At 35.0% G+C, this 23,683-nt stretch overlaps 1 protein-coding gene across 1 annotated transcript; it reads left to right on the top strand.

Moving 5' to 3' along the window:
- The first annotated feature begins 1,983 nt into the window (after window positions 1–1,983).
- Window positions 1,984–23,307, top strand: LOC309792729 (sulfotransferase 1B1). The gene is made up of 9 exons (XM_082602500.1): window positions 1,984–2,100; window positions 2,190–2,317; window positions 8,716–8,875; window positions 9,157–9,285; window positions 13,183–13,280; window positions 15,264–15,390; window positions 16,027–16,121; window positions 18,036–18,216; window positions 22,005–23,307. Exons 3-9 carry the CDS (start codon window positions 8,728–8,730, stop codon window positions 22,115–22,117), a joined length of 891 nt encoding a protein of 296 aa, XP_082458626.1. The 5' UTR covers window positions 1,984–2,100; window positions 2,190–2,317; window positions 8,716–8,727; the 3' UTR covers window positions 22,118–23,307.
- Window positions 23,308–23,683: the final 376 nt, after the last annotated feature.

Genomic DNA, 23,683 nt, shown 5'->3' with positions numbered 1-23,683 from the left:
AGTTTACCCACCCCTTTTAAAAATCATTAAATGAGAATAGCATAAAAAAGTCAAGCTGTATGTAATTAAAGAAATGCCAACTAAAATAATGAGATGGCAATTTTTGCCTGTAAGATTATACTGCTCCACAATGGTAAGATTACACCATCTGCCATATCAGGTGTTGGTCATTAGGATTGATTAAAGGTGCACTGATATTCTGCTAATGGGAATTTAAATTGAATGAAGTACATACCTTTGATTTAGCAATTCTGCTTCTAAAAGTTTTTTTCCAAAGTATGAAATATTTTTCTTGATAGCAAAATTCAACATAAAACTGGTATGTATAACATAATACCATTTTGGGGGGACCAATTTGTGTAAAAATATTTAGAATACTCTGCAAATACCCAAATATTAATAGTGTTTTTTTCTGTAGGTGAAATTTAGAACAAATTTAAATCCACACTTTCTGTATCTTCTGGAATTATTTTGCAGTGTAACTATATTACTTTTACAAAGAAAAAATATTTAAGATTTTGTGTACCTTTAAAGTTTTATCTTTCCCACCTGCCATAAAATAATTTCCTAATTTTTATTTAACTCCTCATAGAATTTATTTATGTATTTATTTTATTAGACACTCAGTGACACTGAAAGAATTCAAACTTCTTAAATACTTCTGTTTAGACTGGTTGATGTGTACACAGGGCTAATTTTAGGGAAAAAAAGAATACATACATTGTGAATCTTTTCTGTCTTTCTTAATCTCTCTTTTAGCTCTATTATTTTGTTCCTTAAGCCCACATGACATGACTTAGAAGTCACAAGCTGTTTTCTGAGCCTGATTCTTTACCTGATATTTATAGGATCTTAGCCAAATCATTTAGAATCTCTGAATCTCAAGGGGAAATTTTGAGCTATAAACAGATTGAGAATTCCTTCAACCAATCAATTTATTTATAAATCAGCAAGGCAAACATAATGCCTTTCTTTTTTTTCCTAGTGTAACGTCCTGGGACATGAGAGATCTGGTGACTAAATAAATGAATAGATAGATAAATGAATGAATGAAGCATAGAATATTAATACATGTTTTAAAACAAGAGTGAATTTTCATTCATGGTTCTCAAAAAATGGTCCTCAAACCAGTAGCATCAGCATCATCTCAGAGTGTTGGAATAGCAAATTTTCAGGCTCCACCCTAGACCAACTGAATCACAAACACTGTGGATTGGGACCCAGTAATCTGTGTTTTGTCATAGTCTCCAAAATGATTCTGAAACACACTAAAATTCAAGAATCTCTGATTTAGGTTGTTTTTCAGTTAGTATATACTAATCAAAGTTTGATGCATTAATTGATAATGGGGTTGCCAGGCAATCCATGCACATCTAAATAGTTTTCCTGAAATTAACACCTTATGCCAAAGTTTGCAAATTGCTTTCCTTGGCATGTGCCATACAAAAGTGTTTATATTGTTTCATGTATGTAGTTAGGTGCCAATACTTAAACGTTGAGCATTTGGACAGCTCACAAAAAGAATCAGGATCTCTAAAAGTGTTGCCCTCTTTTCTGCATGGCAAGGATATGCTCAACATTAACCCCTCCAGCTTCATCACCACTGTATTCTCCTACTAAACTCCTTCTTTGTGTATTTGTGACTTAGAATTAAAAAAAAAAAAAGAAAAGCTGAGAGGTCGTAGAAATGATTAGCATGACAGAAAACAAATGCATTCTGAAACCATCAGCTCGACCCTCTGGATTTCTGCTGCCAAAATTATTTTATCTTTAGTATATGTTTGTATATCTTTGCTCTTTTCATGATATTGGAAACTCATGTTTCTTTCAGACGAAAACACACACACATACAAACAACTTTTCATCATGACCAAAATTATTACAAGACATTCTTATAAGTTGTAGAGAAACAGCAGACTTCCATCCACTGACAGTTCAAGTTCTTTCCCTTTGCATTTCTCTCAAACTCTTTGAAGCCATGTGGGAACCTTTAAATCTAGCTAATCTCTGACTTTGCTTACTTTTGGCCACCGCCCTGATTCATTTCCTTCTCAGGGATTCCTGGCTCTCCCAGCTGTGGAAGCAGCAGGCCCTGTCTCTGTATGTAGTTCAAAATTTTTATATCTTAACTGCCTGTGAAGTCACTGACTACAACATTCGGATCATATCCTTAAACATTTTTTTCCCAGAGACAGGAGTGAGCCTCCCTGAGCGCACCTTGCCCTGCCCTTCAGGACTACCACCAGTACGCAGTGTTCCTTTCGGCAACTGCACCACCGACTGAAAACGAAAACTGAAAAAGGGATTAAATTGTGAGGTAAAGTTTTCTTTTTAAATCTCTTTTCTCTAAGTTTTGATCTTGCATCCACAGTGCATTGAGCTCCTTGAATGGTTTCCATTTTGAACACATGTTTATCATTGGGATGTTTTTACGTAATTGCAATTTTCCCATGGGAAACTCAGTGTTTCCTGTTATGTTTTGCAGAATCTCAGGCTTTCAGTGATCCCTTTTACTTTTCTGGGTTTAATGGGACTCTTGTGAAACATGCCAGGATTAAGGGTCTTCTCATAAAACTGTAAGCTTCATAAGCAAAAAAGGAGTCCACTCCAAGTTCTCACTTCTCTGTTTCCATCTCCCCTTAACCCCTATGTACACACATGCACATACACACAGATACACACCACGTTAAGGTACGCTCCACAATACAGAACATATTATTTAATTCATTTATTTCAGTAGCTGGAGTTTGATGTAGACCAAGTAGAACTGTACTTTGTTAGGGTGAAACAAATGGAAGAAATACTTTTTTCCCATTAAAAGAACCATTCACCTTTAGTGTCAGATGACTCAGTTACTTTCTCCTAAGAGGGGCATTGTTTTCCATTTTCTTTTTTTTTCTATTAATTTTTTAAGTCAATTTTAGACATGTTAATTTTTAGCTTATGGATCAACTTAACTAGGAAGATTTGTAGTATCATGTAGACCACATAAAATTTATATAACCACATAAAATTTTTTGTCACTTTCTGGTAAGATTTAAAAGATTTTTAGGAAATGATTTTTATATTTTAAAGTAAATATCACTCATAAACCATAAAGACTTTTAGGAACCGACTTTTATATTTTAAAGTAAGTATTACTCATAAACTCAATAACATTAGTTATCTTATGTCTTTGAGCCCTCTTCCCTGAATCTATCTTCTCATATAATTCTAAGCTCATCATCATCCACTGGTCGTGATGAAGCAATGTTAATTCAAAACTGCTACTCCAACGTTCTTGAATTGGTTACACCCACTTCCCAGATGTGATTAGTATGTATTCACGATCATCTTGTTACTCATATCCATCCTTCTCTGAAAACATTTTTGCAGCATGAGGAGTTAAAGCTTTTTGTCAGAGCGAAGTTTGCTTTGTCAAAAACAGTTTCCCTACAATCAGGAACATCTTTGACTCTAGTCAGGCCCATCCATGTAGACATGCAGTATGACCAAGTGAGCAGAGCTGGGGAAACTGAAATCTATTTTTGAGACACACACTCACTTGCTGTGTGTCTGAGCAGACTCTCTGAAACTCTGTTTCCTAATCTCAATCTGTAAAATGAAAGTAAGACTTATTGTCAGGGTGGGTAGTGATTAGAGATAATATATATTAAACACAATCAACACCATTTTCTGGAAGAAACTTAATTCATTTTGATAAATCATTTATATACACCTTATATTGTCAGAGAGTAGATTAAAAGTGGTTTAAGGGCCTCCCTGGTGGCGCAGTGGTTGAGAGTCCGCCTGCCGATGCAGGGGAAACGGGTTCGCGCCCCGGTCTGGGAGGATCCCATATGCCGCGGAGCGGCTGGGCCCGTGAGCCACGGCCGCTGGGCCGGCGCGTCCGGAGCCTGTGCTCCGCAACGGGAGAGGCCACAACAGTGAGAGGCCCGCGTACCGCAAAAAAAAAAAAAAAAGTGGTTTAAAATCATGCTTCCCAGGGCTTCCCTGGTGGCACAGTGGTTGAGAGTCCGCCTGCCGATGCAGGGTACACGGGTTCATGCCCCGGTCTGGGAAGATCCCAAATGCCGTGGAGTGGCTGGGCCCGTGAGCCATGGCCATTGAGCCTGCGCGTCTGGAGCCTGTGCTCCACAACGGGAGAGGCCATAACAATGAGAGGCCCACATACCGAAAAAAAAAAAAAAATCACGCTTCCCAAATTTTCCTATGAGTATAAATTACTTGGGGATTTTATGGAAATATAGGTATTGATTCTGGACTGGGGCCTGAGATTCTGCATTTCTAACAAGCTCTCAAATGATGACAATAGTGCATGGTGTTTGTACATGGACTGTATTTAAATAGCAATTATGAATCAATTATATAAATATAAAATAATAGTACAAGTTAAATTAAAATGAATAAATAAAGAAATGAAAATGTTAAGACATGAAATGGAGTTGGAATGATGTTATAAATGTATAACATAATGTTAACCACCTACTGTGTGGGGAAAAATTTTGTCTATATGATTTATAGCAGACACTATGGAAAATAAATGTGTCCTCAATACTCACTTGCTTTCCCATAACAATCTGTATTGTTTAATATGAGTTGGTAAGTGGACTTATAGCCCTCCTAAATTTTATATTCTAGAGCTAAAGAAGAAAAAGAGAGCCTCACTTATTTTCCTCAATTAATTCAGAATATATAAGTGTTCAAATGAGGTCTGGGATTGATATTTACCTTTACATAATCTGGAAAAAACAGTTTGCTAAGAAATTAATAGAATAAAATGTTTCAAGGGAAACTATCTCATTTACTATGTGAAGTAAAAATCTAATATCTGAATATATAATGTTGATTTCTGCCATCACTCATTCTTTATATCCAAACTTGGAAGTTACACTGTCCCCAAGATCTTAGAAGATTCTGGATGGGAAGTGTAGGTCTCATCATTCATTCATTCATTCATTCAGTTATTCAGTTCACTTAATACCTACTTTATTCCAAACACAGTGTTTACATACTCAGTTTCACTTCTTGCCACTTCCTGCTCTGCTGAGTTCTTGACCAAGCACATTATTTGTTCCCTTCTTGAGGCTGCTGATCCACAGTAATTCAGGCTAACGAATTTTTTCTACTAGAACCTGCCTCTGGACTAACAAGGGACCATGAAAGCAGCCAGATATTTTACCAAAAATAAAGGATAATTGAGAAGCATAGAAAGGGCAACAATTTAATATGGAATATTTAATAGAATTCTCCCCAAATGCCCAGTCTACTCAGCTCTCACTGGCATCCTTTTCTTAGGATCTTGCCTGCTGTAAACATGTTTGTGTCTACTCTCTGCTGAGACTCTGCTCTTTCATTAATATACACTTTTCTAAGCTTCTGAGGCTCCAACTCCTTTATTCTATGAGCAGTAATGAAGATGCAAAATTCAAATTATTTTCACTGTATTTCTAGCATAAGATGCCGTATATTTTAAGAAAAATCCATTCTTTAATAACAATTTTTATTGGGAAAACTTAAAGACACACTATTGTTGTAAGTATACCTGTTAATTATAAGATATAAAATATGACATATACTTCATGTCTTATAATGTAAAATGAAAAAATGTTTGTCCAGATTTCTCTCTTCTAGACTTTTTTAAGGGGCTAGAAGTTGAGGGCTAGTAAGGTGTAGAGAAGTTATCTCTAAAACACTAGTCTTTTACACCAACATATTTTTTCTTAATCTAAAGTATAACTTTTTCTATACAAATCAATTTTAAGCATATGAGTTTAAATTACAGCCAGCTTTTATATTAGTGACTTTGTTTGTGGTTCCCATTACACAAGTTACTAGTGAAAGCTTAATAAGTGCAATCACTTATTTAAAGCACTCTCAAAGAATTTGGAATCACCGAATTACTTACAAAATATTTGCCTGATAAAAAAATATATGTATCAATCAATTTGTCAATCAGAGGTGTAATTTAGCTTGTTAATTCAAACTCTATTTATCTGTTGTATACATTATCTATTATTATTGATTGACAGATTCTCATAAATAAATGGAAAAATAGATTATGATGGATCCTATAACTTCTACATTCTGCATTTCCTTCTATTTCTGAGATGTTTACATTCCATGGGGGCAGGGAGAGGGTTGTAAAATGAGAAACACATTAGGAAGAACAAGACTACAGTTTCACTTACAAAGTTCAGTGAAAATGAAGTGGAAAAAATAAATAATGAGGAGCTCTATGTGATGGTCAGTTCCATGTGTCAACGTGATTGGCTCACAGGGAGCCCAGATATTTGGTCAAACATTATTCTAGCTGTGTCTGTTAGTGTATTTTGGGGTGAAATTAACATTTGAATTGGTAGACTATGTAAAATAGAGTGCCCTCCCTGGTGTGGACAGGCCTCAACCACTCAGCTGAAGGTCTGAATCACATAAAAAGGAGGGCCCTCTGGGAGTAAGGGAGAATCCCTCCTGCCTGGCTGTCTTTGAGCTGGGACATTGTTTTTCTTACCTTCACACTTAAACTGAAATATTAGTTCTTCCTGGGTCTCAAGCCCGCTGGCCTTCAGAAGAGAACTACACCATTGGCTATCCTGGTTCTCCAGCCTGGGATAACTGTATATCTTTGGATTTGTCTGCATCCATAATCACGTGAGCCAATTCCTTATAATAAATTCCCTTCCTCTTCTCTCTTTCTCTCTCTCTCTCTCTCTCTCTCTCTCTCTCTCTATATATATATATATATATATATATATATATATATATATATATATATATACACACACACATATATAATTGATTTGGTTTCTCTGGAGAACCCTGACTAATGCAGTCTCTCAGGACCCAAAATGTTTTGAATAGCTTAGTGGATCAATAAGGTTCTAATTCAGGGTTAGTATTATTATGATTATTATGATAAGGATAGTTTATTAATTAAAGAAGATGCATAGCAATTTTTATATTATATATATATATATATATATATATATATATACACATAAAGAGATTTACTGTACATAATTGGATTAGATAATTTTAGAGGCTGATAGGTCCTAAGATGTGCAGGATGAATTGGCAAGCTGGAGACCCAGAATAGCTGATGATTTAGTACCAGTTTGAGTCTGAATGCCTAAGAACAAGGAGAGCTAATGGTATAGTTCCAGTTCAAAACCTACCAGGCTTCAGACCCAGGAAAAGTCGATGTTTTATTTCCAGCCTGAATGCAGGAAAAAAGCTGATGTTAGAGTTCAAAGGCCATCAGCTAGGAAGAATTCTTTCTTACTCAGACTTTTTGTTCTATTCAGGTCTTCAACTCACTGAATGAGGCCAACCCACATTAGGGAAAGCAACCTGCTTTATTTAATACACCCATTTACAGATTAGTCTCATCCCAAAACATCCTCACAGAAACACCCAGAATAATGTTTGACCGAATATCTAGGCATCTCATGGTCCAGGCAAATTGACACATAAAATTAATCATCATAGCTTCTAAGCAAAACCGAGTAACAGAAACTAAATTTGCCCCCTTGTGTGAAACAACCAAAATGAATGATAGTGGATAGGAAACAAACAAACTGAGCCCTACAATTTCCCCAGCTTACTGCCATGAGAGAATTTCTGGGCCACAGCTTCAGGGAGGAAAACCCAGGTACACCACCAGACAGCCAATAAAAAATATCAGGCAGGCAAACTAGCTGAAGAAGGCAACCATAGAGAAGGGAAAAAATAGTTAATGGAAAACAATCTAGAACTCACACAGATGTTAGAGTTAGCAAAAAAAAAAAAAAAAAGATATTAAAACAGTCATTATCGCTATATTCAATATGCTCAAAAAGTTGAGACATAAAAAGTAAAATCATTCCCAAAATGATCTTCCAGAGATGAAAACTACGTCTGAGAAAAAATTTCATTGGATGGTATTAACATCAGATTACACATTTCAGAAGAAAATGTTAGTGAACATGAAGAAATATAGCCATAGAAGTTATCCAAACTGAAACACAAAGAGAGAAAAAAATATTTTACAAAATGAGTAGAGCTTCAGTGAGCTGTGAACAGCTTTATGTAGCCTGGATTCTCAGAAAAAGAGAGAGAAATAAAAAAAAATTTTTTGGAAGAAATGAAGACTGTCAACACAATTCAAATAAGTTCAATAAACGTGAAGCATAGGCACACAACCACAAACACATGAAAATAACCACACCAAGGCACATCATAATTTAGTTGCTCAAAACCAGTGATAAAAAAAAAGAGGATCTTAGAAGCAGACAGGGAAAACAAATTCATTATACTCAGAAGAACCAAGGTGAGAAACACAACAGGTTTCCTGTGAGAAAAAAATGAGGTACAACTGGAGTATAACAATGACTGATAGATTTATTTTGCCTTAGGTCCAGATATTTTTTTAGCATATTTCTGTGAAGTGGGTTTTTTAATTCAAACTAAAATGTGCAGTTCTATTTCTTTCCATAGCTTCCATTAAAGACCTTTGATCTGCTTGTCACTGAGCCAGCTGCTGCTCTTGCAATCTACAGCTGTACACCCATAAAAATGCCCTTTGTATTTAGATCTCTTGTGCTCAGTGTGTTAAAGGCCAATTTTACTGTCAAGTTGCAGTGTCTTAATAACATTAGTTACTCAGTTTCTCATTTTTATCCTCTTTTCTCTCCATGATTTGATTATTATTAAGTATTCTATTAAGTATTTTTACAGTCTGGAACAAAGATGACTTCCCTAAAAGCTGTCCGGAGAAAAAATCTGAAGCTAGTCCATGGCTGTCCCATCACCTATGCTTTTGCAAACAACTGGGAAAAGATTGAACAGTTCCAAAGCAGGCCAGATGACATCGTGGTAGCCACTTACCCCAAATCAGGTGAGTTTTGTGGCCTGACAAATGCAGGTCTGACTTCAGCTCTTGTTCCCTGAAAATTAGCTTCTCTACAAAATCGTTAACATCCTAAATAAAATTAGTATTCCTAAAAGTCAGTCTAGCCATCTACTTTGAGTATATTAAAATGGACATTTGGGGCATAGAAAGGGAAACTCTGCAGAATTAATTTTCTAAGATAATATATTAAGATGGCAGGCTTCCAACTGGGACGTTTTGTCCCCAGATTCAGGTGAAGTTTATAAAAATGTTGTCTTTTGCCACAGGTACCACTTGGATTAGTGAAATTTTGGACATGGTTCTAAATGATGGAGATGTTGAAAACTGTAAGCGAGATGTTATAACTGTGAAAGTTCCAATGTTGGAAATGGCCCTTCCTGGACTAAGGATTTCAGGTAATTTTAAATCACCCAGAAATTATAATTTTGTAGTAGTATTTACATCACATATTAAATACTGTATTTGTGATGTCCATTCAAGGAAAATTGAGTATATTTGGTAACATAAAATGGAAGTTTTGCAAGCAGTACAGTAAGCAAGGCATACAGAGAAACTTTAGTTTAGTCCATTGCATGCACATCCAGGTATGCTAATCAAAGATAAAAGAATTTTGTTATAGAAAACAACTAAAAATCTCATTGATAAAAAAAAATGTTTCTTATCTTTTTGTTGTTGTTGTTGTTGTTGTTTTCCGGTATGCGGGCCTCTCACTGTTGTGGCCTCTCCCGTTGCGGAGCACAGGCTCCGGACGCACAGGCTCAGCGGCCATGGCTCACAGGCCCAGCCGTTCTGCGGCATGTGGGATCTTCCCGGACTGGGGCACGAACCCGTGTCCCCTGCATCGGCAGGCGGACTCTCAACCACTGCGCCACCAGGGAAGCCCTGTTTCTTATCTTTTACTGAATTTTGTTGTATAAAATTTGACAGATTAGAACAGTAATGTCTTAATTTAGAACATTGCTGTAATTAATAAATAAGAAGTACCAATGCCTCGTAAAATATAAAATTTATTATTAATACAATTCACTTTTCATTGCACAAATATTTACTGAGTGCTTCTAAAGAACTATGCACTGTGCTATGGACTAGATAAAAAATGATCAGTAGGGGCTTCCCTGGTGGCACAGTGGTTAATAATCTGCCTGCCAATGCAGTGGACACGGGTTTGAGCCCTGGCCCGGGAAGATCCCACATGCCGCAGAGCAACTAAGGCTGTGCACCACAACTACTGAGCCTGCGCTCTAGAGCCCATGAGCCACAATTACTGAAGCCTGCATGCCTAGAGCCTATGCTCTGCAACAAAAGAAGCCACTGCAATGAGAAGCCCTCACACTGCAACGAAGAGTAGCCCCTGCTCACGGCAACTAGAGAAAGCCTGCACACAGCAACGGAAGACCCAACGCAGCCAATAAATAAATAAATTAATTAATTAATTAATTAATTAAATCTATTTAAAAAATCAGTAAATTAGATGTCCAATCTCCAAGGAGCTTACAATAACACTGTGACATTAAATAAGTAAAGAAACTAGCAATATATGAATACTGTTAGCTTAACATATCCAGAGAATAGGGCTTTATGAAAGGGAACATCAGGAGACTTTACTTTAGATTGGGTAGTTAGGGATATCAGCTCTGAATGGAGACCTAAAGCTTTGCACAATGCTGGAGAAAGCATATTTCAGGACGATGAAGCATTAGGTATGGGGGCCTAGATGCTGAAAAGACCTAGGTGTAGTCCAGGGACTAAAAAATCAACCACCACCAACAACAACAACAATGAAAGAACGGAAAAGTGAGAGGCAAAACAGTTGGAGACTAGACAGGGACAGATCATGCAGGGCTTGTAATTCTTAAGAAATACTCAGTGAGCTAAGAGAGAATCAGCAGAGTAGGGTAGGGTATCATGAAAGCAAGTGAGAAGGGTTCAAAAAGCGAGGGCTAGCTTTCAAATGCTGCTAGAAACCTGGGATAAAAAGACAGTATTATGGTGGTGAATGTCTATCAATGTAAACAGCAGAATTCAAATTCTCTCGCCTACTGGAGCTAGTTACTTCCGCAGGCAGAGAAGGACCAGCTGAGAGGGTATCATTCCCTCTGTGTGGTTGCCTGAAGTCAGAGAGCAAATGCTAAAGCTTGAAACTAAAGGATTATTCTGGGACAAGCAACCAAAATGAGTACCGAGTGAGTTAAGACTCCAGAACCATAGAAAAGTATGAAATGAAAAAGTGATAGAATCAAAGTAATCAGGGACAGGGCAGTCAGAGATTACTGGTGAAAGACGGAGGTTGGGGGTGGGACATGAGTCTGTGTAGCATCACCAGAGAGTGAGTAGGTGAGATTCGGCAGGTAAAGGAGAGTAAACTGACACTCAGATTTCCTCTGCAACCTGAATGTGCATACTTGTGATGTCATTACATATTCCCAACATTCACATTTAAGTATGTAAAGGGTTCATTTAAAGGACCTCATGTGGCAAAACAATCACAAGACAGAAGAGGTTGAGAAATCTTTCAGTGAAGTTAAGAGATGGAAGAGGAAGAACAGATAGTGAAAACTTTATAAAAGAGCCACATAAAATTTCACGTCATGGACATTGAGGCAGAGTGAGTTGTGGAAGATTATGATTTCTCATTTCTGTATGCTGGATAAAGTGGCTGCCGCTACCAGGTCAGTAGAAACATAATGAATTAGCTGGTGGAATTTTACAGGTGTATAATTAATAGTTCCAGATAAAATCCAGGATACCCAATTAAATTTGAAAATCAGATAGATACCTCTTTTATTTAGTATATTTCAAATATTGCAGGGGAGATACTTACAGGTATCTGTTGTTTATGTGAAGTTCAAATTTAACTGGGATTCTTGCATCTTTATTTCCTAAGTCTGTCAACCCTATCTGCATTGATATTAAGGGGTTCTTCTTGATACCACCCTGTGCTATGAACTGTTCTCTACAGAATATTCACTGGTGAACATAACAAGCTATGCTTCTGCTCTTATGGAATCTCCATTCCAGTGTGCATTTGGGAATGAGGATGGGAAGAGGCATGGGAACTGACAATAAACAAATAAATAAGCATAAACTGTGAGACAAAATATGTGCTGTATAGAACATTTAAAAAGGATGATTTATTAGAAACGGAGTGGCTTTTTAACGTATGTAGTTAATTTTGTGAACAATTGAAGCATAGGATTGCTTTGAATGTGTGAGTCATACAATTTGGGGCAGGTGTGCCTTTGTGTGCAAAATATAGGAAGATGATATATATATAGGTTTAACAGGTAATCTAGAAGTTAGACTGGGTGTAAGTTATATTGTGAAATATGTGCAGGACTTTAAGATTGACTGGATGTGAAACCTGAAGGAGGAGACAAGAATAATTGAGATTTTAGGGACTGACAACTCTATATGGGATAGCATCATTAACAGATAAATCTGGGAAGTGATAAAGGTCACTGAGTCCATTAAAAAAATCATAAATTAAGGGTAATCCCAGCTCTTCCTGGTCTATGTCAGAAATTCTCTGAGTATGCCTTTACCCCAAAAGTGCCCTCAGACTGGCCAAGTCACTTATAGATTGATGTAGGCCCCTTGACTCTTCCTAGCTCTTCATGTAGAAAATAAATGGATACTTTCTGTCACAAGGAAGTTCATATAACCCTTAACCAAAGACTTAACTTGAAACTAAGTTCTATTACTTATTAGTTGTATGTCTTTAGAAACTTCAGCCAGCACCTAAAAATTGCACAAAAATTTCATTTTTTATATGCGTAGTATATATATATATATGACACATAAAGGAAATAATGAAAATGCAGGTACAACAAGTGATGCTCTACAAAGATATCATCTATACTACAATAGCTGCTGCATAACAATAGCCAATATGAGAATTACCAGTTATCAATAGCTCTGACATACAGGAAACATTTTTGTAATAATGCAAAGGCATGATAAAACTCCAAATTGCTAAGGTTGGTGTTATTACGTGTCATTTTGGAGGTGGTTAAAATTAAGCCTAGAGACTCTGTGATACTTTCAGATGTTTCATGATGAGTAAGTGATAAAGTTAGGATTTGAACCCAAAGAGGCTAACCGCAGAACCCAATCTCTTAACAATTAGAAAATATTGGCTCTTAGAATCCAGATAAATGATGCTTGACATTGGTTCAAAATTTAGCAGCATTATATAATGGTCAAAAATATTTTGAAAAGTTGGTTAAGAAAATCCGGAAATGCAGGCTCTTTGGAGACTCTAGTATCGCCATAACCAAACTAAATTTCCCTAGGTATAGAACAATTAGAGAAGAATCCATCTCCCCGGCTTGTGAAGACACATCTACCAATTGATCTCATTCCTAAGTCTTTCTGGGAAAACAACTGCAAGGTATACTCTAAACCACAAGTAAATTTTTGCGACTTTTAACCCTTTTTCACTCACATAGTAAGTAAAGTAATTGCTCAAATGTTTTGTTTATCTGTTACCATGAGAAGTGAGCTACATTAAAAAAAGTGTTTCGATTAAAAGAATACGTTTTAGCCTAAACATACATGCTCAAGTTTTCCAAAGTTTTGCAGCAACAAAATCCTTATCTCAGCACAATATTGCTACTATTATTTCTCAGCTGTCTTATATAGTTTGGCCTTCCCTGAAAACTCAGCATAAGGATATCATTTCTTATTTAATAGTTTGGTAAAATTCTTCAGTGAGACATTTGAGCCTGGATATTTGCTTTGGGGAAACTTTTAAATTTAAAACTCATTTTTTTTTTCAAAAATTGTGAAGCTGGGCCTCCCTGGTGGCGCAGTGGTTGAGAGTCCGCCTGCCGATGCAGGGGATACGGGTTCGTGCCCCGGTCCGGGAGGATCCCATATGCCGCGGAGCGGCTGGGCCCGTGAGCCATGGCCACTGAGCCTGAGCATCCAGAGCCTGTGCTCCGCAACGGGAGAGGCCACAACAGTGAGAGGCCCACATACCGCAAAAAAAAAAAAAAAAAAAAAAAAAAAAAATTGTGAAGCTATTCAGATTGTCTATCTGGCTTTTGCTAGTTTGTGATATGTGAGGAATTCTAAGTTGTTGAGTTTTGTAATGAAATGTTGTTAATAATATTCCCATTTTATTCTTTCTTTTAACAGGCTTTTTTTTTACAGCAATTTATCTATTTTAAAGCAAATTTATTTTGACAGAAAATTGAGAGGAAGTTAAAGAGGTTTTCCTTATATCCCTTGATCCCACATATCCATAGACGCCCCATCATCAATATCTCTGACCTCTCACCAGAGCGATACATTTGTTACAATTGTTGAACCTACATGGACACATCATTACCTTCCAAAGTCCATAATTTACCTTAGAGTTCACTATTGGTGTTGTACATTCCATGGGTTTGGACAAATGTATGACGACATGTATATACCATTATAGTACCATACAGTGCAGTTTCACTGCCCTATAAATCCTCTGTGCTCCACCTATTCATTTCCTCCCCCTAACCCTGGCAACCACTGATCTTCTTATTGCCTCCATAGTTTTGCCTTTTCCAGTATGTCATATTGTTAGAATCATACATATGTAGCCTTTTCAGATTGTATTCTTTCACTGAGTAATATGCCTTTAATATTCTTCCATGTCTTTTCATGGCTTGATAGCTCATTTCTTGTTAGTAATGAATAATAGTCTATTGACTGGAGGTACCAGAGTTTATTTATCCAGTAATCTACTGAAGGACATTATGGTTGTTTCCAAATTTTGGCAATTATGAACAAAGCTAGTATAAACATCCATTTGCAGGTTTTTGTGTGAACTTTATTTTTCAACTCCTTTGGGTAAATACCAAGTAATGTAATTTCTGGATCATATGGTAAAAGTATATTTTGTTTTGAAAGAAACAAGTGTCTTACGAAGTAGCAGTATCATTTTGCATCCCCACCAGCAATGAATGAGAGTCCCTGTTGTTCCACACCCTCACCAGGATTTAGTGTTGTCACTTTTCTAGATTTTGGCCATTCTAAAAAGTATAGAGTTGTGTTTTGTTGTTTTAATTTGCATTTCCCTGATGAAGTAAGATGTTTGGTATCTTTTCACACTCTTATTTTTCTTTTAATAGCTGCAAGGTTTGTTGTGATATCCCGTTTTTTATTGATACTAGTAATTTGTGTCTTCTCTATTTATTTTGTCAGTCTTGTTAGATGTTTATCAATTTTGTTGATTTTTTTTAAAGATCCAGCTTTTTGTTTCATTAATTTTCTTAATATTTTCCTGTTTTTAATTTCATGGATTTCAAATCTGTTGGTTTACATGCCTACTATATGTTACTTTTTTTCTTAAATAAAATATCATTATTTGATTTTTTTCATTCTCCCCCTGCAGATGATTTATCTGGCTCGAAATGCCAAGGATGTTGCAGTCTCATTTTACCATTTTGACTTAATGAATAATTTACAACCTCTTCCAGGAACCTGGGGAGAATATCTAGAGAAATTCTTGACTGGAAATGGTAGGATGGCCTTGGCTAAAAATTAATGTCATTTTTAAATTATTTTTAATAATAATATTAACCATTATAAGAATGAATTTTCCTTTCAAAACACTTATTTTTCCAAATCAGTAACAAGTACATTCAAATACCATTTAAAAATTAAATCAAATACATCTAATATTTTACTATGACATTCAATATATAAACCTTGTATTAAACATTGGCTTAATGAAAATATTCTTGAATCTCTTTTTAGTTGCTAAAAACCCATTCTCAGTTCCTGTTCAGAATAGAAATTGTTTAACTTGCCCAAATCATTAGTTAAATCTGTTACAGATATATTTATAGTACTTAGTAAATAATTGATTGAGTACTTCATAAAAGAATAGTTTTCTTCTGTGTGAGGCTAAGTATAACCTATTAGAGGTCAATGTATTTTCATTTGAAATACGTCTTTTGTACTTAATATTTTTAAAAATCTGATTATACACCCATAAATGGCTGATGGTATATAATTGTTTAAATTGGCTTTACAGTCTCAGTTCCCTTGAGTACTAACTTTCACAAAATGTTTGTACACTTTGACTTATTGGTCACAAACAAATCTTTGATTTGATGAATGCTTATGGAAATAGCCTGTTTCTCTGGTTTTAGTGGCCTTCGGCTCCTGGTTTAATCATGTTAAAAGCTGGTGGAAGAAAAAGGAAGAACACCCAATACTTTTCTTATTCTATGAAGATATGAAAGAGGTAAAATGGTAGAAATGCATTCTAGATAATTCTTCAGCTACATCCTGGGGTAAAAGGATTATTATATTTTTTTCAACTTAATCTATGGAGTCCAAAATGACATGATTGCTTTACCTATTTTCCATGCCTGCTTACCCAAATCTTGTTAAGGTCATTAATGACACTAACTGAAATCAATGACATTTTTATCCTCTTATCCTTTTAAACATTGTGTTTCTTTTGAGCACCTTTTCTTATCGATCTTCTCTCCTACGTTTAATTGGTTATCACACTGTCATGGTTTTCCTGTGAATCTCTATCATTTAGTCATTTTTCTTTTTGAACTCTTTGCTATAGTTTGATGATCACGTCCAAGCCCACTGTTGCCAAAACTATTTATGTGCTAATGACCCACCAAAAACTCCATTTTAACTTCTACCCTGAATTCAAACCCATGTTTTTATTAAAACAACCCTCAAATTTAACATGTTCAAAACTAAGCTCATCTTGCTTCTCTCTCTCCAACAGGTAATCATTTTCCTTTATTCTCTCTTTTGGTTAATGATGTTTGGTTGTTCATTCAGTGTTCAAAGCTTGAAAGTAAATTGTCCTCACTGGCTTTCATGTAACTGATATGGTTCCACTATATCCTGAACATCCCATTGTTTCACATGCTCTAACTATTATATCTTTCAAATATGTACTTCTCCTTTACATCAGCTCGGTGTTTTGTGACCACCTAGAGGGGTGGGATAGGGAGGGTGGGAAGGAGAAGCAAGAGGGAGGGGATATGGGGATATATGTATACATATAGCTGATTCATTTTGTTATACAGCAGAAACTAACACACTATTGGAAAGCAATTATATTCCAATAAAGATGTTAAAAAAAAGACAACAAACTGAGATTGCAAAAAAAAAAAATACACATGCACACACATTCACCACACACACACACACACATACATAAAAACACAGAGAGTTAATAAGACATATTATTAAATGCTGTTGCTTCCCTATTACATAACAGATGCAGTCCAAATCCTTCAGCAGAACATCCAAGGATGTTCTCAATTTTACCCCAATTCATCTTTCTTGATTCATAGCCTCTCCCACTCCTGTAAACAACTCAGCTCTAACTGCAACCATTTTCCTTTTTTTTCTCCCTTGAACACACTGTTAGAACTTATACCTCCAAGAATTTTAACTATTTTCTCTACTGGGAATTCACTCTCCTACTGCTCAGGAGACTGCATCTTGGTAAACTCTGACTCATCTTTCTAAACTCAGCTTAGATGTTACCCCCTCAAAATCTTTCTAGATATATCTATGTAGATTTTAACTTAGCTTCCTAAAAAGTTATAAATATTGTTTATGTCATTAGAATCTGAAAAAAAATGATTTCTTCCTCAGATTTTTTTCTTCTTATTCTCAAAGACCAATGAATAATTTAAGTCTTGATATCTTTGCAACTTCATTGGAGTTTATTTTTAATAATTTACATCCAAGCAAGATTTTGTCAGTATTTACACTTTAAAAAAATACCTGAAGTTTTCCCTGAATTTATTATTTTTGTTTTTAAATATTATTATTAAGAAAAAGAAAGCAATTTTGATGAAGAACAGAAAAATGAAGGCAGAAAGAATAAAGATACTGGGTCCCTAAAACATTCACATTTCAAATCTGATTACAAATTGAGCTTAAAATTGTTGCTATAATCTTTTTCTCTAAATACTGTTAATATTTAGGCCAAGATTTATTCTTATTGTACTTTGAATGAAAACTAAAAATGTAAGATTTAGAACAAACAAAATATTCTATTCTACTATTACTAAACATAAATTATTGATTTTTTCATTTTTAAGATTTTTTTCACATTATGTTAATGAGTTATTTTTTACCATTTTCTTGAATATGTCTCTTTACCCACTGATAGAATCCAAAGAAAGAAATCAAGAAGATTGTGAGGTTTCTAGAGAAGAACCTGAATGATGAGATCTTGGATAAGATCATCCATCATACATCCTTTGAAATGATGAAGGACAACCCTCTGGTGAATTATACACATCTACCAAGTACAGTGATGGATCACAGTATATCCTCTTTTATGCGCAAAGGTTAATATTTTGCTGAGTTTAATTTTCCTTTTTGCTTTCTTATGAATTACTCTGAAGTGAGGATTAGCTTTGTAATCTCTACCAAGTTACTTAGCCAATTTTGGCATCAATTTCTTCATCTGTAAAATAAGGACACTAAAAATACCTACCACAAAAGTCGCTGAATTAGGTTAGAAATTATTAAAGGAAATAATGCATGTAAACACGTTATTAAAATACCTTGAGTACTTGATACATATTTCTCCTTCTATTTACTACCCTCCTAAAAGGGAGTGGTTTTGTCAATTCTGATGTGAGTCATTCCAAATTTTTTATTACTAAATCTTAAATCTTTGTTTAAATTGTCATAGGCCTTCTTCTCCTCCCCAGTAATAAACTAATGTCACTCAATACAGTACCATCTTCTTTAAAAACTCCTTATCATTTAGAAAGCAGTGGTCATTTTGTTAAGAAGGATTCACCAAGAGTAATGACATTTTTTTACCATATGGGAAGTTTTTGCTCCCTAAAAATACTGTCTGAATTATATGAAAACATAGACTCTAAAGTTAACTTAAAAAGATGACAATAGAGAAATATGGCATTCACTGTCAAAATACAGCTCTATTTCCATTAAAGCAAATACTGTATATTATGGTTTATTGTACATGGCTTGTGTCAAAAATCTGTTATTAATGATAAAAATAATGCATTTAACAAATTATTAACTAAAATTTGAGAAGTTATCCACCTAGTCTTGCCACCTTTCTTTTCAATGTCCTTTACTGGATTGGAAAGGAAAAGATAAAATTTCAGTTGGTGTGCCGGGAAGTAAACACAACCCTAGGAATATATAGTGCATATGAACATGTGGATCAAAACCCTCAATTTTGAAATAGTTATATGATTACAGATATTTCTAACACAGTTTTCTCTGTACCTTCGTGTAGTCCTATGCTAAAAACACTAAATTATGTTTTTATTTTAATTTTCAAAAACACTGCACTTAAAAAATAAGCTGTGGTATAAGAGGGCAAGGCAAATTTTTCATTGTAAATGGTGCATTACAAGTTTGAACAAAGAAGACTGATACATGCACAACACACACACAACACACACACACACACGTTTTTCTTGTTGAAGAAACAGAGGCAAAAAACCTCTTTAATTAAACAAGGCAAATTTTCATTATGCCAGATTATTGAATGTAACTTCCAGGAGAGTTTTATCCCCAGTCATATGGAAATTGATACTATCTAATGATATCTCATTAGGGTATAAAGATAGATGAGATAAGCTCAGTATCTGAATTCCATGATTTCGCCAACTTCAAAGGAAAAGGGTATATGAGAGAGACAGTTTTTATATCCCCTCTGGGAGTAGTGAAGAACATAACCTTTGTGGTCAGATTGCTCTGGGGTTTATCGAGGCTATGCCACTCACTGAACCTTTGACTTTGCATATATTAATAAATCTGCCAAAGTTTCAGTTACATCACTGACAAAATGAAGAAAAGAATAACACCTATAGCACAAGTTTTGGGGGAGGATTTTGGTAAAAGATATATAAGCATTTACTATATTTTTTCTGACCAAAAGTGATATACACAAAATTAGCAAGTCGTATTACTCTAATATGTTCTAATCTAATAGTTCAAGATGCATCTATTCATTTATTCATTCATGCATTCAATAACACTTAAAGAATACTCTTTATTCATTAGTTAATATTTATGAAAAGCTCTTCATGAACACCTATATACAGCTCATATTCTCTAGAATATAAATGACATGTACATCTGCCTCAAGAAGCTCATAATGTAATACAAGAGGCATGCATGTAATGAATATTGAAAAGGGCTCAAAACTGAAGAATGAACAAAGGGCCAAGCATAGTTTGGCCTTCAGTCTTGAAGGAGTCCATGTTGGATAAATCAAGGTCAAAATTTAGTTACACAATAGTAACGATGTTATGGAGAGGATAGATAATGTCCAATGTTTATGCCTATGTCCCAAACAGCAACAAAACAAAAAACCCTGAGATTTGGCAAGAATTTATTTTATCAAAAAAAAAATTTTATACTTCCCTCACTCTTGTGAAGCAAATGTGTTTGTGTATGTAGTATTTATATTCAAAATAGAAGATTATTAGACGACTTTTATATATGACTCTTTATTGTTTAAATCTGCACTTTCTCTTTTCAGTGGCATCTTTGGAGGTGTACTATCCCAGATATGCACTACTCTCACATACATTCCAAAGAACTATTATTTGCTGAAAACAGAATAAAGTAAAATAACCAGGGAAACAACCTTGTCTATGGGGATGTTTTTCATTAAAAGGATTTTAAATCTTCATGAAGTAATCATGGATTAATAAGGCTTGAAATTCAATACAATTATATTTAATATTAAATAAATTGGCAAAATTAATGTTTTCCTCCAAACACATTAACAGTACATTAAAAATTTATTAATTCTTCAAATATATATTTTTAAGCATCCAGTATAAAAGATTAAATGTAAATTTATATCACAACAGTTTCACCTTTGTAAAAATGGTTCAGGGATTTTATGTGTTTGATTTTAATGCTATTCTTCTCTAAAATTAAAATAAGATATGTCTAGTGAATTCAGGAAACACAAATATCATCCAAATATCATAACATCCTCGCTTATTACTTTTGTGAAATGATACTTATCAGCTTTCTGTTTCATTGTTTGATTGTGCTCATGACCAGTCCTTTGTACAGTTTCCAAAGGTAACTCATGAAATAGAATACTCCCTGATCATTGATCCAGTGACCAGTGGTAACCCCATGACCTAGGACAATTAGAAACACTAAAATAATTTATTTTAGGAAACTATTGTACAGCCCATAAATTTAGACAAGAAAATTAACCTTTCTTATATATTTTTAAAAGCCAGACTCTGCACCTTATTTTTGAGAAAAGAGGCAAGAATATACAATGGAGAAAATACAGCCTCTTCAATAAGAGGTGCTGGGAAAACTGGACAGCTACATGTAAAAGAAGGAAATTAGAACACTTCCTAACACCATACACAAAATAAACTCAAAACGGATTAAAGACCTAAATGTAAAGCCAGACAATGTAAAACTCTTAGAGGAAAACATAGGCAGAACACTCTATGAAATCAATCACAGCAAGATTCTTTTTGATCCACCTCCTAGAGAAATGGAAATAAAAACAAAAATAAACAAATGGGACCTAATGAAACTTAAAAGCTTTTGCACAGCAAAGGAAATCATAAACAAGATGAAAAGACAACCCTCAGAATGGGAGATAATATTTGCAAACAAAGCAACTGACAAAGGATTAATCTCCAAAATTTACAAGCAGCTCAATATCAGAAAAAACAAACAACCCAATCCAAAAATGGGCAGAAAACCTAAATAGACATTTCTTCAAAGAAGATATACAGATTGCCAACAAACACATGAAAGGATGTTCAACATCACTAATCATTAGAGAAATGCAAATCAAAACTACAGTGAGGTATCACCTCACACCAGTCAGAATGGCCATCATCAAAAAATCTACAAACAATAAATTCTGGAGAGGGTTTGGAGAAAAGGAAACCCTCTTGTACTTGGTGGGAATGTAAATTGATACAGCCACTATGGAGAACAGTATGGAGATTCCTTAAAAAACTAAAAATAGAACTACCATAAAACCCAACAATCCCACTACTGGGATTACAAATCTTTTCTTTTGGTATACATTAGCTTTTCCTTCATAATGAAAATATTTTATTCATTCATATGTTTTCTTATTTGTAATTTTTAGGGATTGCAGGTGACTGGAAGAATTACTTCACTGTTGCCCAAAATGAGAAATTTGATGCCATTTATAAGAAGGAAATGTCTGAAACTGAACTTCATTTCCGCACACAGATTTAAAGAGCCTAAACTGAAAATTTGAAGAGAGAAGTCTGACCTGCAGTGCGTTGAAACAGGGGCAGTTATGACTTGATTTTGGCAATTGAATGGTTTTATAAAGGGAAAAAATGTGCTTTTAAAACTTTGATTCTTCAGTGTTGTTAATCAAGTCCCCACTCACTGAGTTTCCAAGTTCCCTAAAATTAGGACAAACTGTTACCTTTTTGTAGGCTATTCCTGCCTTTTCCTAGACCAGTACTGACAAGAAAGTTTCCTACTCAATCTCTATATATTGTGATTTAAAATGAAGTTCTACTCCCTACTAACCTAACCCAAGAAATGCTGCTTTAACACTGACACTATATTTCCTAGCTCTGCCCCAATTTCCCTTTCCTAAAAACTTGACCCAGGACGCTCTCTTCCATTGCTGTCTTCTGGGTTTCATGTTGTTCCCTGAGTCATAGCTCATCTTGTAATGCCTCTCTTGGAATTATACAGTTCATGTCCTAGATAGTATGGTTCAGATTTTGGAAATGTTATTTCCATACCTAATTTCTGTTTATCAAAATTTCTAATTTCTGAGTATGTAATTTTTGAGTCTCTAAAGGTGAAGGATCATCATTAGTCTCCCTAAGGCTCTCCCCTGGGAACAGGAGCTTTGGTCTGAGAGTCTGGACTGAGGGCTGGAACCCGTTTCCTATGGAGAGTCCTTCCAAAATTCAACAACTTCTTCTGAATTCCTGAGAATTTCTTATTGTCATGATATGGTTACCATTTGGGAACTTTGGATTCTTCATCTTGTGTCTGAACAGATGTGTATCCTTTAATACCAATTTCAATACCCTAGATATAATCACATCTACCGCTAAAACTTTCCAATCTGGTGCCTACAAGAGACTCTCTAGGCTGAATCTCCACCTACACCCTCCAGACCCAATGTCCCTTCTACCTACTTTTCCACACTTAGGTCTATCTGCTGGTCTCTTTGATAGATGTTTCTTTGAATCATAAGTCTTTAAGTAAATGTTCGTAATTTCTAAGGTAAATTTTACAGGAAATGTCTCATTTAATGAGATACATTAGCATTCTTTTATTTTTAATTGACGCATAGTTGATTAACAATATTATATTAGCTTCAGGTGTGCAACATAATGAGTCAATTTTTTATAGACTGTACTACAAAGTTATTACAAAATAAAGACTATATTTCTCTGTGCTGTACAATATATCCTCATTGCTTTTTTATTTTACACATAGTAGTTTGCATAGTTTAATCACATACCACTATTTTGCCCCTCCCTACTTCCCTCTTCCCACTGGTAACCACTAATTTATTCTCTATATCTCTGAATCTGTTTCTGTTATGTTATATTCGTTTGTTTTATTTTTTAGATTCCACTCATAAGGATCAAGTAGAGTATGTGTCTTTCTCTGTCCAACTGATTTCACTAAGCATAATACCCGCTAAGTATATTTACATTATTGCAAATGTCAGAATTTCATTCTGCCTATGTTAGGCTGTGTTATCTATTGCTATTTCCACATGACGAAGATTAATGATTCTTGTTTTTCAAGTAACTGCCAGAG

The sequence above is a fragment of the Mesoplodon mirus genome, assembly GCF_964341445.2.
Source record: "Mesoplodon mirus genome assembly, chromosome: 2".
Taxonomy (NCBI): Eukaryota; Metazoa; Chordata; class Mammalia; order Artiodactyla; family Ziphiidae; genus Mesoplodon; species Mesoplodon mirus.
The sequence above is the reverse complement of the archived record's forward strand: the minus strand, read 5'-3'. Positions and strand labels throughout refer to the sequence as shown.

Coding starts and splice junctions, on each gene's coding strand:
- LOC309792729 (XM_082602500.1), top strand. CDS start 8,728: ATGACTTCCCTAAAAGCTGTCCGGAGAAAAAATCTGAAGCTAGTCCAT. Junction 8,876..9,156: donor AGCCACTTACCCCAAATCAG/GTGAGTTTTGTG, acceptor CTTTTGCCACAG/GTACCACTTGGATTAGTGAA. Junction 16,122..18,035: donor TCTATGAAGATATGAAAGAG/GTAAAATGGTAG, acceptor ACCCACTGATAG/AATCCAAAGAAAGAAATCAA.